The sequence below is a fragment of the Stenella coeruleoalba genome (assembly GCF_951394435.1).
Source record: "Stenella coeruleoalba genome assembly, chromosome: 9".
Taxonomy (NCBI): Eukaryota; Metazoa; Chordata; class Mammalia; order Artiodactyla; family Delphinidae; genus Stenella; species Stenella coeruleoalba.
The window spans coordinates 2,158,137-2,174,658 of record NC_137155.1 but is presented as its reverse complement, the minus strand read 5'-3'; the positions used below and the strand labels follow the sequence as shown (position 1 = coordinate 2,174,658).

The 16,522-nt window shown below is 47.6% G+C and overlaps 1 protein-coding gene across 9 annotated transcripts in view; it reads right to left on the bottom strand.

The window, feature by feature from the left end:
• IKZF1 (IKAROS family zinc finger 1) overlaps positions 1–16,522 on the bottom strand; it is an 88,653-nt gene that overhangs the window by 63,803 nt on the left and 8,328 nt on the right. For all 9 annotated transcript variants that reach the window (XM_079932421.1, XM_079932420.1, XM_079932422.1 and 6 more), the window contains exons 2-3: positions 10,760–10,813; positions 2,079–2,198 (exon numbers count right to left, since the gene is read on the bottom strand). In XM_079932421.1, the coding sequence (XP_079788547.1) occupies positions 2,079–2,198; positions 10,760–10,799 (160 nt within the window). In that variant the 5' untranslated portion in view covers positions 10,800–10,813. The remainder of the gene's footprint in view (positions 1–2,078; positions 2,199–10,759; positions 10,814–16,522) is intronic.

Here is a 16,522-nt window from a genome sequence, read left to right as displayed (position 1 = left end):
TGGCCCCCACTTCCAACCACCTTCCCTGCCTGTCCACACGGCAGCCGCTGTTTACAAACCAAGGAAAGAGGATGCTTGGGCATTTGAAGTTTTACAACTCTGAAATTCAGTCTTTAGAAACCTTACGCTGAAAGGAGAAGTGGGTGAGCATCGTGTTGCATGGCGAGCGAGCATTGGAGAGAGCCTGCGGGAGATCACACCCCCCCCAGCTGTACCAGCCACACCTGCACGGGCTCTGTCAGGACCCAGCCCGAAGTTCACCACCAGAACGCAGCCTTGGAACCAGGGGCTTGATGACCTCTTACCAAGGCAGATCACCCACAACCTGAAGTTCTTAAGGGGTGGTATATTTAGACCGTGAAGGCATTTATAACGAAGGCTTGTTTACCTACACCAAGTGGACTCTTCTCCACTCTCCAGGAACCGGCCCGACTTTCAGTTCTCTACAGGTTGCCCAAGGTGACCATGGCTGTCAGCCTGCACAGCAGCTGCAGGGATTTCGGTGCGGGGGCGGAGGGGGGCGGCTCCCCAGTTTCTCCATAATGACCCCGGAGTCCTAACTCTGATGTCTGGGTTCTCGGTTCATTTAAATGGTTAGTGGGTACGTATCCACATAATATCTTCTGGCTTTTGGTCCCTGAGCCTTTGCAAATTTTTATCATGTATACACACCCTCATTGTCCTAATGTTTTTATTTACATTTGATCTTTTGATTTATGTAAATGTGCCTTGAAAGGAAACTTTGCAGCAGTACAGGGTGTATGACAAACCAGTATCTCTTGTAATAAACAGAAGACAATCTTAAACATAAGTGCATCAGTTACAATAAAGCATGCTCTTTTGTGTCTCAGCTTTGGGAAACCCTGAAAGGATGTGTGTGGAACAAAAGGCAAGGTCCACAGACCTCCTTCTCTCCCCCTACTCACCCACATATACATCTTCTAACAGGGAAAAGGGATTCAGAAATGTACATGTTTTCTTGGTTCATCTGCGTCAAAGGGCTTTAGCCACTATCTTTGTCTGTTTGTACAGCTAATTGTACAGCTAAATTAAAACAGAAGAACCATAATACCCAGCGTCTACTTGGTTTCCAAGACACATGAAAACGTACAAAATCTGTTTCTTAGTTATCACATTAGGATGTCCTACAGGAAAATAACTGGCGATTTTCAGAACCCCGAGAACTTTACACACGTGCCCTCCTTGGCCGTGGCTCTTATGAGCTGATCCACATGAGATCTGTCCTACCTGTCCTACCTCATTTCCACCTGCGTACCCTTCATGATACTCTTTTGTGCAGATAAGTGGCTCTCAACATCACAGTTTTATCTTTATAAAAAGAAAAAAGATAGGTATTCCAAGGAACTGTTGACTCATTCGCTGATGAGAATAGGGTATCATGGAGTGAAAACCAGTCTTTGAGTCAGAAATTGAGTCTCCTTCTGACTCTGCTACGTGACCTTGGCTAATTCACTGCATTTCTCTGGGCCTCTGTTTTCTTAAAGAGGGTGGACTGAGATTTCTCACCATGAACTGTAGCCCGGGTAGGTTAACCAGGGGAGAGATTGCAGATACTTCCATACACATTCTTTTATGGAGAAGGCGTGTAAATGTCCGCTAGTCAAGATGATCTAGATCTTTTTTTAACATTAAAATTTTTCTACTTGTCAAATTTTCTACTTTCAGTTAAACTGGACATTCGAGAAATAGAGATGTGAAGGGTAACTGAAAATGGCCAGATTCAGCTCCTTCTAAAGCAGAGCTATGAAATGAACAGCCCTGTTGCCGTTACACATGAAATGGATAATTTCCCCTGTCTACAAGCCATCAGCGTGGACGTTGCTGCAGTGCGCTGAGGACGCGAGGCCAGTGAGGTGCCTGCTTTGGGATGCTCCGCAGATTGGCCACGCTGCTTCCCACACAGGGCTCAAGACCGCACTGAGCGGGGGCTCCCGTCCTGCATGTTGTGTTTCCTTGACATGGGGCTTGAGGGGAAACCACAGGTGAAATGACTGTAAAGAGACAAAGGTCCAGGAGGACTAGAGCACGTGACAGTCTGTGGACAGGAGGCCACTTACCCAGTCCTCTGTCACCCTTGGAGCTCTGCTGGCCTCCAGACGTGGTGGAAAGGTCTTCAGGGACAGGCATGGGTTCATCGCCATCGTCGGGGGTGTCACTCACCGGGGGGCTTTCCTTCCCTGAGGAGGCAATTAGGAGCTTGAGTTTCTGGGGACATGGTCACCCCTGGGGTGGTGGTCACTGCGATGGGCCTCACCGTGGTTTGGCTTCATTCGAGTTACTGGATTGAGTTCACGTTTCTCTCTGGGGATTAGAACCTGCTTTCCTTTTTATAAAATAATACCATTGCCACCCCCAAAACTGAGAGGACACAGACGTGAAAAATACATGCCACCTAGAGATCACCACTATTAAAACTGTGGTGTGTGCGTGTGCGTGTGTGTACACACACATGGATGCTCATATATTACGGATAACGCGTGCTGACATGTTTTCTTGATCAAAATAAACTGTACTTTGTAGACATTCTCATAACCAGTGGCCCTACTTCCATAACTTTGTGGCGTCTGTGTAATACTTCATTGCATGGGCACGCTAGGATTTATTTAAATCCTTTTTCTACTTTTGAACTTACATTGTTTTCAATCTGTTTTTTTTTTTTTTAATGAAACAACACTGTGGTAAACCTCCAAGCAGACAGCTTCTGCCCACGTTTTTAAGAACCACCGTAGTATAAACCCCGGGAGTTTCGTGCCTGGGTCAAAAGGCATCCACGTTTTTAAGCCTCTTCACGTGTTAGGGCCACATTTTCCCCTGTACGTTTGTTCCACTTTACCCTCCTACAAGCCTGCTCACCACACCCTCATATTATTTCGTTTTTAAGGTCACCAGATTGAGTGTCCTGCTCAGAGCTACACATTCTGGGTCTGTTCACTCTCTTTTTCCAGAGCCAGGGGGCAGGTATTTTGCCAGCTGCCCGATTTGATTAACTTGATGGGGCCGGGAAGCCTGGAAGGAGGATGAACAGGGAATCAACACGATTCTGCCCCACGTGCACAGAGGGTCTGCCACCAGGGATTTTTATCCTCAAAATATGAAAGCAAAACAGAATCCACACAACTCTCAAAGCTGCTTCACAAAGTAGGATTTACCAAATGAGATAGGGTTTTACGGGATGCCCGACTCTGTTTTTGACTATATTATAAGGTTTCATCGGAAGCCCCAGAAATGGGGAAATCCCTCCCACTCCCAAGCATTCACTACTGGCAAGCCTAGATGTGTAGAAAATGCTCTGTCTCCTTTGAAATGGAAACCCCCGTACCTTCTAACATAGATGCTACCTAAAATTGAGTTAGGAGACAACGAAACCAGGCAAGGAAAGAGCTGGTGAGGCCCCCAGTGGATGCAGAATAGCCCATGAGCACTGCTGTGGAAGACAAGCCTGGAAGACAGGGCGAGGCAGAGTGCGGAATTGTCTTGTTTGTTTGAATAAACCACCTGCGAAAGCGACACAACCCTTCAGGGGAAGGGCAGCACCAGTGCAAGCATCCCCGGCATAGGAGATGACCCTTCCAGGAATAATTTAAAATAGAAGCTGCAAGGCACCAAGGCGATGCTTTGGGGAATAGTATTGCATTCTCTAGCAAACAGACATCACAGGGCTTCCCTGGTGGCGCAGTGGTTGAGAGCCCGCCTGCCGATGCAGGGGACGCGGGTTCATGCCCCGGTCCGGGAAGATCCCACATGCCGCGGAGCGGCTGGGCCCGTGAGCCGTGGCCGCTAAGCCTGCGCGTCTGGAGCCTGTGCTCCGCAGCGGGAGAGGCCACAGAGGTGAGAGAGAGGCCCGCGTACCAAAAAAAAAAAAAAAACAAAAACCAGACATCACAGTTTAATATTCCAGCTTAGCTGTAATTACGTCAATTGGCATATTTTCAGAAAGAGCATTATTGGGTATATTTGGATAGCCAATACAAGATGGATGGATAGTTAAAGGTGGGGCAGGCTGATAAGAATTTCCCAAGGAAAAGCCAAAGGCAGAGAGAAATTGATTGAAGTTCTCGTGTTACACTAAATGTGCATTCCATCAGTAATATTTTCATCGCCCTAAAAGGAAGACTTTAAAAGTAGCAACAGCTAAAGACGCAGTGTTACTGTTCACCTGTACAGGTGGGCCAAAGCTCTGAACAGGAGCCCGCAGGAAGCATATGACCAACTGACAACTCTTTTTTCCTTCTGATTTCCTAGAGCTATGGTCTTCAAACCTTGAGGACTTCAGGGAGGTGGTCAGAGGACTCTTTCAATTTTGTTTTTGGTAAGAATAATATATTTTTTAAATTATTGAAGTAAAGTTGATTTACAATATTGTGTTAGTTTCAGGTATACAGCAAAGTGATTCAGTTATACACACACACACACACATTCTTTTACAGATTCTTTTCCATTATAGGTTATTAGAAGATATTGAATACAGTTCCCTGTGCTATATAGTAGGACCCTGTTGTTTGTCTATTTTATGTATAGTAGCGTGTATCTGTTAATTCCAAACTTCTAATTTATCTCTCCCCCCCTTTCTCCTTTGATAACCATAAGTGTGTTTTCTACGTCTGTGAGTTTGTTTCTGTTTCGTAGGTACGTTGATTTGTATCATATTTTAGATTCCGCATGTAAGTGATATCATATGATATTTGTCTTTCTCTGTCTGACTTACTTCACTTCGGGTGAAAATCTCTAGTTCTTCCACAGAACTTCAATATACGAAACCCGTCCTCTGTGCCCATCTTCAGCCTCTGGCTGAAGGACCAGAGGCCCAGGCCACTTGCTTCTGCGAAGACCCCCAAGGAGCCTCCACAGAACGGACCATGGGAACTCTGGCCCAACAAACTGACCGGGTGTGTGCACGTTCGCCTTTCTGATTAACCAGCTGTCATGGTTACGGGCTGGGAGCGGGACACTGAGAAACTAGACTGTATTCATGTTTTGTGTTGGTTTTTTTTTTTTTTTTTTTTTTGTGGTATGCAGGCCTCTCACTGTTGTGGCCTCTCCCATTGCGGAGCACAGGCTCCAGACACGCAGGCTCAGCGGCCATGGCTCACGGGCCTAGCCGCTCCGCAGCATGTGGGATCTTCCCAGACCGGGGCACGAACCCGTGTCCCCTGCATCGGCAGGCGGACTCTCAACCACTGCGCCACCAGGGAAGCCCTTGTGTTGTTTTTTATTCTGAGCTTCCTGATGATAACACTGGAGAACTCTGGGATCAATTTAGATGCCCGGGCACAAGGAAACCAAGGGAGCATCATAAAGAATTGGGATTTATCCAGTGAAGGGATGTGGTCTCTCTCCTCCATTCACGTGAAAAATGCATCCACATAATCTTTTTTCAAATTTAGCTGATTCGTTTCTTGGGAACAGGACCAACTAGAACTTGGTGAGACCCTAGGCGCCCTTCCGCCTGGCTGGGCTCCTGTGCTGAGCTACAGCCCAGCAGTCCTGCCGCATCTCAGCGCTTTCATTGTTTCCTACACGGGGGAGGAAAAGGAATAATGGAAACAGTAGGGACTATGATTCTAAATACCCTGGGTCGGGTCGATCCTCAGGAGCTCCCCACGCAGAAGCAGCAAGAATAAAACATGAGTCTCGGCGTGTGCAGGGGCATCTGGTAAAAAGTCAGCACTGGAAGAGAGCGAGGTGAGACAGCCGCGTGCCTGTCACGAGCCCTGCTGGAATTCAGCCTCACCTCGCCCGCACTCTGTGATGGTTTTTAAGAGCTCATCTGATTTGCCTAAAAGCCCCCAAGTTTGAGCAGCGGCTACTGAGGCATTAATCACTGGCTTGAGCCTTGGTACTCAGCGACCCTGGGATCCTTCCCCTGCTGGAGATTTCCACGATGAACCTCCACCACTTCATCAAAACCTTCATGGGGAGCAAACATATTTTTATGTGTTGATTTTAAACCAATTTACCCAGTTAACCGCTTAAAATACAACACCGGGTATAAAATACAACACCATGATAAAAGATAAGAAAATGAAGTTATTAAATCAAGCCAACACACAGCAGATATTAACACACTGTGACTAGAAGTTAGTTGACACGGGGTACAGCTCAGATCTGACCAATTATAAGACAGATTCCATAATAAGTCACCTCTTTAAGGCTCTTTCCTCAAGAGTAAAATGAGGCTAAAAAACCATGATTTTGGCTTAGCTCACAAGGTTGTTGTGAGGATAAAATAATAAAGTGCATGGATGCTAATATGCTAAATAAGCTTATGGTATTATTTTGTATATGTAACATCCTATAGAAAGAGGTATGCACAGCACCAAGTGCCCATATGTCCCCCAAGTGCACATACAATGTCACACAGACACGCAGAACTGTAGACAGTGAGAAATCAAGTATTGAAATGGAAGAATTTAGGAGGTGAGAGGTCATTTTACTTATTTAGAAAAATGGAAGAAACTTCTTACCAATTTCTATGTAAGTTACCTACTACCCATGTTTCAAATAAAGCTATACCTATGAGAAGCATTTTGGGCAAATTAGATGAGAAAATTGTATAATTAGCTTATCAACAGCAAGCAAATATTCCTCAAGTAGATTATAATTCGCCCAACAAAGTTCTGTGATTCCCTTTCTCCCTAGTGGATGAGTTTTTACTGTGCACAGTTACCCAGGAGAACATAATTCCTGGGTGTAAATAACAACTGAGAAAATAGACTCTACAGAAGAGTGGGGAAGCTCCTACTCAGTGCCATGTCTGGCTCCCGTGGGACTTCTGATTGGCTATTGAAACTGTGAGTCTCAGCTCCCTGTGAATTGAAGACGGTCCCTGTATCTTCTTCATGGGGGTCTTGTAAAGTTGAAAGGAGAAAAATGCCGAGGGTGGTGTTTGGTAAATCTCAAGCACTCAATCAATGTGATGTACTCTGATTAACATTTGCACTGACACTTCAACATAGATGAGCCTCATTTCCCAGGCAGGCGATGGATGTCTACAGAGCATAGTTCTTGTTTCCTGGTTCCAACGAACATTACAAACAACCACTAAGAAAACACCCCATAGGGCCCCAGGAGCCTGAGCATCCTCTGAGCTCAGTTGGCTCCAGTCCCCCATTTTGCAGAGGACACACAGTGGTCCAGGAAGCATGGAGAACGGTTTCAGGTCTCAGAGCTGGAGGCACAGATGAGGTGCTGACACGGGCCTCACAATTCCCGTCCTCCCACAGGCTGCCTCTTCCCTTAGAACCCAAAACAAACCATAAACCACACGCATAACCAATAATTTGGAAAGCGTGCCAAAGAAAACAGAGACAGAGAAAGCAATAGAAAACTTACCCAAAGGATGAAGGAGATGTGCCCTAAAGGAAAGGGTGGCCTTGCTTTAGACACACTCTCCTCCAAGCCTGTTCAACAGCATTTCCCGACTCTGGTGGGTACAACTGGGTAAATATTTACTGAGTGTCTACTATATGCAAGACCCTGTAAACCAGGGCTCAGTCCACATTTAGGATAAATCCCAGGGAAGAAAGAAACAGGTAGTTTGAAAAAAAAGTTAGGTATTAAGTACTTCTCTATTTTTCAAGGGAGTAGTGCACAATGGTTAGGTGGACTCCTATGCAATGGCTGATGTTGGAACTTTTTTCCCTATGATAGTGGCAATTTCGTAGGGTTCAACTTAGAAAAAAATCTATTTTTCTATTTTGGGAGCAGCATATAACAAGGAATAATTTTGTGGGGAAAGGGGATGATTCAGAACATATTCCTCATATAAATCAAAAATTTAACTTCTGTTTGGCTAAGTGTACATCCTTATTCTACAACTTACTGCCACCTTCCTCCATTTTAGAAATCAAAAAGGAAAAGTGATCATTACAAGGATTGTATTGGAGAAGCAGCAAGAAGTAGAAAAAGTATGCTTCAAATCTCTAGTAAAAATGGCACAATTTGGGCTTCCCCGGTGGAACAGTGCTTAAGAATCCGCCTGCCAACGAAGGGGACACGGGTTCGAGTCCTGGTCCTGGAAGATCTCACATGCCGCGGAGCAACTGAGCCCGTGCACCACAACTACTGAGCCTGCGCTCTAGAGCCCGCAAGCCACAACTACTGAGCCCGCGAGCCACAACTACTGAGCCCACGTGCCACAACTACTGAGCCCACAAGCTAGAGCCCGCGAGCCACAACCACTGAAGCCCATGCGCCTAGAGCCCGTGCTCTGCAACAAGAGAAGCCACCACAGTGAGAAGCCCGCACACCGCAACGAAGAGTAGCCCCCTGTCGCTACAACTAGAGAAAGCCCGCATGCAGCAATGAAGACCCAATGTGGACAAAAAATAAATAAAATTTAAAAAATATTTTTAAAAAGGGCACAACTCTTTAAATGCTCTAATCTCTGTTTAGAATGCTCCAAGCTTAACACAATCCAAAGGACTATTTGTGTAAAGTACTACAAGTAGCATTTCCTTTGCTAGGAGTATACAAAAGAAAATTTCAGACCAAATCTTGAATCTTTTTTAAACCAAAGAAGAGTTGGCTTTTTCAGGCCAACCTCACTCTTGACTCCATCCCCTGCCAACCTTCTCTTTAGCCACTTCCAAACAAATTGAGTGTTTAGCATAATGTTAAGGGCAAGAAAAATAGGAGAAGAAAATGAGGGTTTTGTCATGTTTGTTACCAACTGAGGGGATCAGAATATTGACTGGCCATTCTCCTACAAAACTTTCTAGAGATGCCAGCCCAGGCTCGGGCTTTCGGCTTTGCCTTTGGGACAGCAGAGTCTGCATGGACCCAAGGGCTCTCCTCCTCAATGCATCATGTAAGACGCCAATCTGGAAGCCACCCAAGAGGAAGGTGACAAGGGAACACAGAGGATCAGAAACCACGAAGGGGTCTCTTTGCGCCTTTGGGATGTTTAACATCCCGTGTTTCTGGCCCTCTCATCACCTCTAGCCATGGTCTGCAATTCCAGGGAATGGGGCCCACCTCTCCTTCAGCTCAGACTGCATCTACCAGCAGCTATCAGATCCTGGCCAAGCCGAAGGAGAGGCTCCAGAGAGGAAAAATTTTTGTTTTTTTCAATAGTTTTATTGTCGTTGCTGTTCTACTTACATTTAAGAAACAAAGTATGTGTTTAAGGGAAATAAATCCAAATAATGCTGAAAGGTAGAAGATGATAAACCAAAGTCTCCGTCCCCTTCTTCTCTAAACCATCCCCTCCTTCCAACCTCAGTCTTCCAAGAGGAAGCGCATGTTTAATAAGTATCACTCCAGAATTTTCCTAAACGTATATACAGGCATGTGGAAAGTGTGTGTGTGTGTGTGTGTGTGTGTGTGTCTGTGTGTGATATGTTTTCATTTCAAAGGATGGGATCATACTCTGCATATCATCCTGAAACACACTTTTCTCACCTTCACGTACATCTTGGATGTCTTTCCACATGACTATGTTCCGATGGCCCTCACTGTTCAGAGCTGAATGAACAAGGGCATGGAGGGACCAAAGTTTTCCAGTATCAGCACCAACGCTGCAGCGAGCATCGGCAGAAACGCCCTGTGCCTGTGTGCGAGCATGTCTCCTGGGCTGATTCCTCCAACACAACTTTCGTTTCTACAGATAAGGCCAAACGTGTTGACCAATGTTCACGTCCTCCAACTGTCCATCACTGCCTACATGCCACAGCTGAGAAGCCAGGAGGCTGCTGGTACTTCACCGCCTGGAGAGCTCAATCCAGACTTTCTAAATGACAGGACTGGCAGGGACAGAGCAGCGGGGACTGTGGGCTGCAGGAGGCTGTCTCCAGGTCGAGGGAACTTGAATCTCCCCTCCTGCCCATCTCCTGGGAGCAGCGGGCAGGCAGAGTGGCAGCCGCACGCTCAGCCCTGATCTCCATCACCAGGACGGACCGAGGCCCAGACGCAGAATTCAGTCACAACTTGGAAACCAGTGTGGGCAGGTTGGCCATGCCCAGAGGACCACATGGGCCATTCTAGCGGAGAGGCTTACCTGGGATTGACCATGGGCCTGAGACTGGAGAATATACAATACTGAAAACCCGACTGCTGCGGACACATCCAGGTTCAGGGCTAGCCAGACAGTGGGCTTCCTGGGCCCATGAATATGGGGCTGGGCAGGCTTGGCTAGACCGGCTGGGGGTCCAGCGCACGGGCATCGCCCAGCAGGACAGCGTGATCCAACCTTGGGCCTCATCTCCCAGGACTTCCCCAGGCCCTGGGTCTCCCATGATGGGAGAAGCTATGTCCAATAGGGCTTGAAATAAACCTATGGTGACTGGGGCAGTGTTATTGCCACGTTTAGCAAATATCCTGAATTGTGCCCCAAACTCTGTTTTCCAATCTACTTTCTCCTTGTCTCTCGTCCGCCTCCTCCCTCCATCTTTCTCTCTCTCTTTCAAGCACCTTCACTGGGCTGTGTTTGGACTCTAGGGAAGATCACCCGTCCTTTCTGCTCCCCCAGAGTATCAACATAGATTGAATCCTTTCCAAGTTGCTCGCAGATGTAACAGGAAAACCAGTTTTATCTGGGAGGGAGATTTTTCTGTCCAGCTTGCCACACTGGGATAATCTCTAAGAGCTGAAGTGAAACATGGATACCAGTTCCATCTCGGCCTTTCCTTTGGCAGGACAGCCCTCTACCTCCCCCGCCCCCCACCGAGCACCTTGGCTTTGGGAGCCCACTGGAGCAGGCTTCCTGGACTCCCCCTATGGGCATCTCACCAGCTCTCACCTGAAACCTGGGACATGTCTTGACCCTCATCAGCATCCATGGTCCTCGGGTGATCTGAGAAAGAGAGGAAGCGATTTTAGTTGAAAGCAAATTACTCCTAAGATACGAGAGAGAGGAGAGATAAGGGCTGAGCTCTTTAACAACGGGGCTATCTACCAAGAATAATGCACTTTCCTCCTTACACACTCGCTGGAGGATCAGACCGGCACAGACCTTGATCCTTTTAAAAACAGCATTACAAAGATTTATAAAAATATCATTACAAGGACAGGAGGACCAAATTTGTTATTTATTGTTAATTTCCTACTGCATAATAACCCAAAATGCAAACTGACTGCAACAAAATTAAGCAGAAAATTAAATGGCCCTGGGTCATTGTAGGCACGGAATTCATTCTCTGGGCCGATCCGCAGTTATGTTCTTTCTAATTTACTGAGCATGCATCGATGAACCTTGAGTCAGCTTGGTGACACGCGTACAATCAGCAATCAGAAAACGAAGCAATTTGCTGAAGAATGTCTCATTTACCCAGGCAGGGCTGCATATATGAGCAGCTGCCGTGCTCCGTCCATCAATAATAAATACACCTCCAGCCTGGCAGATGGGCCTCGCGCCGCTGGCTTTGTCCCCCGCTCTTTCAGGGCCCCTGCCTGAGACTCTGTCAGGCTCTGACGTGGGGAGAAGGAAACCTCACGACGGCTGCCAGACCGGACCCGGAGAGCGCCCAGACCTTCCTGTTCTGCCGACACGTGGCTGGCTCCTCAGGCGGGTGGAAGGAGAGAAAGCGAGCCTGGAGGAGCTGCCCTTGGGTGGCGATGGGGACCGTTCTGCTCGCGGCCACCACAAACACCGGGGAGAGGCCACGTCAGCCGAGCAGGAGGGAGGGATGGCTGCGTTCTGCACTCGGGGTCCTGGCCTGCACCTCACAGGTCTCAGGTAGCCCCGGTAGGTGACATCTGGAGGCTCCGTGGGTAGGAAAGCTGGGGCCCACCAGCAGATGACCTCCACCAAGTCTGCGTGTTTATGCTCTGCTGGACAACCTTCAGAAGAGCGCCTTCTCCAACCAGCCAACGGAGCCTGTTTTGACTCGAAATCAGCTCACTTCCTTCTGGGGGACCACCTCTGTCTCTCCTGTTCAGATGTGTGTGTGTGCGCTTTCAGGCCTGTTCTCAGCAGATGCCTGCACAGTGATGGAAGGTTCAGGGGGCCTGACCCTCTCAGGGGAGGCTACAGCTCTGAGCAGACAGAGGCCACGTGTCTGTGTACGTAACAGCCGTCATGGTGCATTCGGAATACAGATTTGCACTTTCAGTCCTGGTGGCGCTAGTCACCAAGAGTCACGGATGACCAGCACTGGCTCTGGATGGGGAAGGGTTTGCATCTATTCCTGAAAAAGCCATTGCACTAGTCTGAGCTGTGACTCGAATTTCCAAGGCAAGTGTGGGCCTTAGGGGTACAACCCATGACCCCAGAAGGGAAAAAGGCCCCACGGCCCACTTATGTTTCGGCCCCAAGACTGAGGGTCCACCAAAAGCAAAGCCAGACAAACTAGCCCCAGAAGCAAACACGAAACCTGTCTAGGGTCACCAAAAAGCAATGTGTCCAAAGTCTCACATCCTTTTAACAGTAAAAAAGGTAAAAAACCTATGATTCTTCTGAAACGTGCTGAAACAATTCTAAAGAAACAAGGCAGACTCAAATGAGAAAAACCTCTGTGTTCACTGAGCAGCATTAATACAAGGTTCAGCTTTCTGAAGACAAACACGGTATGTTACAGTGAAATATCACAAACTAGTTCTAAAGTGTCCCCGTATTGACGGGGCGACGTATAGTAGATAGAACTCAAATGTTGCAGCAACAAATGATACTCTAACTCCCAATTTTTATTTTGTTGACTTTGAACTTTTTTCTGCTACGTGAGTGATACATATTTTCCAACTGTTTTAACACAGAGGCAAGTAAATGCCCATAATTTCCACTCCTTAGGACTACTCACATTTTTTCTGTGTGTGTATGTGTGTGTGTGTGTGTGTGTACACACACAGAACTTTTTCAAAGAACAGGACACTAAACATATTCCAAATAAACTGTTGTAAAACAATTTTTTCATTTACTACTACACGTGTCTTTTTAATTGACAAATATGCATCGACATTCTTGTTTTAATGACTTCACACTGCTCAGTGGCAGGGACTGATCTCCTCAATACCCTACTGTATAGTCAAGGAATTTCCGAGTAAAAAGAGAAGATGTTTCGTAAGGCCCAGCTGATGGCCCCCCACCCCAGCCCTGCCGGAGAAGGTGCCTTCCAGCCCACCGGACCCTATGGACCCTCTGGGTTCACTGTCGGGGCAAAATCTACCCACTCCCGGCTCCCCTTGGTGGGGAGATGTGAGAACATGTCACAAAGCAGCAAAGGGATGCTCTGGGCCTGTGGCTAAGGCCCAGGCCCGGCTCTGCTGGGCGGGCGCGTGCGCCTGTGTGTTCCGAGGCGGCAGGGCGAGGGCACCCTCCCGGATCCAGCCCTGCCTCAGTGTCCGTTGGTGCTCTGGACAGTGGGCGCGGTAGGCAGCCGACCCCAGTGATCAGAGGATGCAGGATCCCTGTCACAGGCCTGTTTCCATTTTCACTGAATGTCTGCAAACCCCACGTGGAACTGTTAGGTCCTCAGACTCACTTAGAATTCCACATGCACTCTCTACCAACCCTACACGGACCCACAATGTGTGGGCCTGCAGCCACTGCAGTCCTGGGGCTGTGCTTACGGGCTGCCCCCCCTTGATTGGACGAATGTTTTGTTGGCATCATCGTTTTGAGATTCGTAAGCTATTAGGGCACAGTCCACGCCGGCCCTGTGACTCCGTGGCCTGTCTTGTCTGACATCACACGGTGGTTCGGGGCGTAGCTTGACCAGCTCCCTCCAACTTCCCCAAAGTCGAAATTTGCATCTCTTGGGACTAAAAAGTAGTGAGTTTTTTGTAAAAGTGACTTTGCTTTTAGGCAAAGACCAAGGAATAATCCGACAATGGAAAACTGTCCGAGGGAGAGGAAACACCACCCCCTCCCAGACCAAGAAACTGCCAAAGGGCAGCCTGGAAGGGTTTCGAAGGGGACGGTGAAATAACCCCACCTCCGGGAACACAGGCACGGCCCAGGCTCCGCGTTTCTTTTTAGACTCGTGGAAGCCGTGCCCAGTGTCAAATGGAAAATGGGACCCAGGCTTGATCTGATCTCAGCACAAAAGAGCTTGCAGTCAGGAAGGGGAGTTTATCACAAAAGTGACTTCACACCTTATTTTCACAAACCTTCACCTAAACCCAAACGAAGGCCAGCAGGCCTGTAAAGGGAGATGCCAGAGGGAACACTTGTTTCACGGGAACATTGCCATATTCTGCTCTGCACAGGGAGCCCCAGTGATTTGAGGCCAGAGCCAACATATTGATGGCAGAAAACACAACAATCTCAGGAAATTACCGTCACCCGGCAGCTCTTACAGACGTGAACGCTTTTATTGTCTCTTCGGAGTGAGCAGCCCTGAATCCCGCACACGGGGAAACAGATGCAGAGATAAGGGGCAGCCAGCGGGGCCTGTCCTTTCAGGAGGCACAGCCTGCGGTCAGGACCGTCACTCCCCCGCTGCTGCTCGGGACTTGCCCATCTCTCTCCCCACCGTACCTCTGGAGTCTAGAGAACAGGGCAACAGTGAGGACCAAGCACAAGATGGAAGAAGGCCCACAGCATCCTGCTTCCACGGTGGCCAGGACAGCAAGACCTTCTGGAAGCCCCTCCCTGACCTCGCCTTCTTTTCCTCCTCCCATACCCACGGGGGTTGGAACCTGGACGCCTCCCCGGGGACAAGCACCCAACAGCCCTGGGCAGTCGTGGCTTCCGAGAGAGGAGCCCGGGCACGTCTCCAGGACGAGTGGCCCCATTTCTACCCGCCGGAGAGCAAGCAGCTCGAAGAATGGCTCGGCAGGAGCCTGCGAGGACCACTCAGGCGGGAAGGGCCGGGGAGAGCAGGGGTCCCCAGACCCTCCTCAGCCGCCTCCCCTCACAGCACTTTCCCTGAGGCGCCAGGGCTTTTCCATAACCCAAAACGGTGAGTCTGGATTAATGAAGTCAAAATGAAAAGCCAGATGCTTGTCACGAATCACAATTTGATGACTCTCCAAGCAACCCTGATTAATGGCAATTAAAGAATTAAGTACACAGCACAACAAATGTGCTATGATGAACCACACGGGTGAGCTTCTGTCCAGAAATATTTCATAGCCTTTCTTGAGTGCCTTATATATGCCAGGAAAAGAGGGAAAGGAAACGATACCGGGGTTAGTTCGCTTTCTTGAAGCAACTACCACGCGCCTGGCATGTCACTGCTATAATCCCCACAGGCCTGGACACCACCCACGTTGTCCTCTTGTCTCATCTGAGCGCCCGGCAGAGTGTCCACTGTAGATCTAGTATTCAATCCCCATTTGCTAAGTGTGCACCTTTAATCCTTACAATTAAACTGTATTCTTCTTATTATACATAATCCATATTATTCTTTCCATTTTGTAGATGAGAAAACCGAGGCTAAGAAAGAAGTATTCTGCCCAAGGCCACACATCTAAACAGACAACAGAGCTGAGATCTGAACCCGGGACCACTTGGGCGGCAGTCCCAAATGTTAAATGTATAAATGGATAAGGAATGGGTGTTACCTGTATCTTCACAGAAAATAAGCATGTTCTTTGTAATACCCTGCAATTAAGGCAAACTTCATCACAAAACTTCTACAATGTAGTTAAATTCTGGTTATTTGGTCAAATGGATGCTATTGGTTATTTTCCTCCCTGATGAGTGAGGTTGCACTAGAGTTACGTTTGGGGTTATTTCCTTATAATCTCAATGACGTTTATTTTGAAGGGGGAACACGGGCCAAGCCTATAATCTATTTAAAATGTTTCAGGTCACAGACCTCTTTAATAAAACCCATTATTCCTGCTGAGAGAAAGTCTTTTGATCTTCAGACTGGTAGATTTTATTTTTGCAAATCTACCCTATCACTGTGAATTACACTGTCTCTTAAAAAAGGAAACTTTCCAAGAGCAAGCAAAGGCAGTATGCAGGGTCTTTGTGTCTGGTTCTGGGGACCGTAGAGGTTTTCCTAACAACTTGACAAAACAGGTCGGGAGAACGTAACAACTTCGGAGCCCAGTTATTCCATTTCTGAGTCTTTTCATTTTTCAAAAATTAGCTGCCAATCTACACATTTTCATGATTATTCCACAGAGATTAGGGCTGGTGCAAATAACAATGAAAAACAAGATTTAAACAGGATGGCAGGGAATTCAATTTGGCTTTCACACCCCCCTTCCCCCATATTTAACTGAGGCATTCACACACACACACACACACACACACACACACACACACACACACACACACTTCTTTTAAACTGAGCTACAGAGAACTCTTCCTCCAGCGGTTTGTTCTGCTGTGAACCTGCTTTTTGAGGGCAAATTAGCTCCCATGTGCAATTCTGTCCTCACATTTTTTTTCTAGGGGCAGGAACTGATATGCAAAAGAGGAAGGGTCAGGGGGAACTCAGGAAGGCTCTTCAAAAAACAGCTGAAAACCCTGCAGTCTGAAAACATTCTTAGTGAGGAGGGATTTAATACAGAATGAAAGGAACCGTGAGACTATTTGTAAAAGCCATCATGGAGCCACCTGTCTCGAAGTGAGGCAGGAAAAAAGATGCGAAATATTAGAAATCAGAAA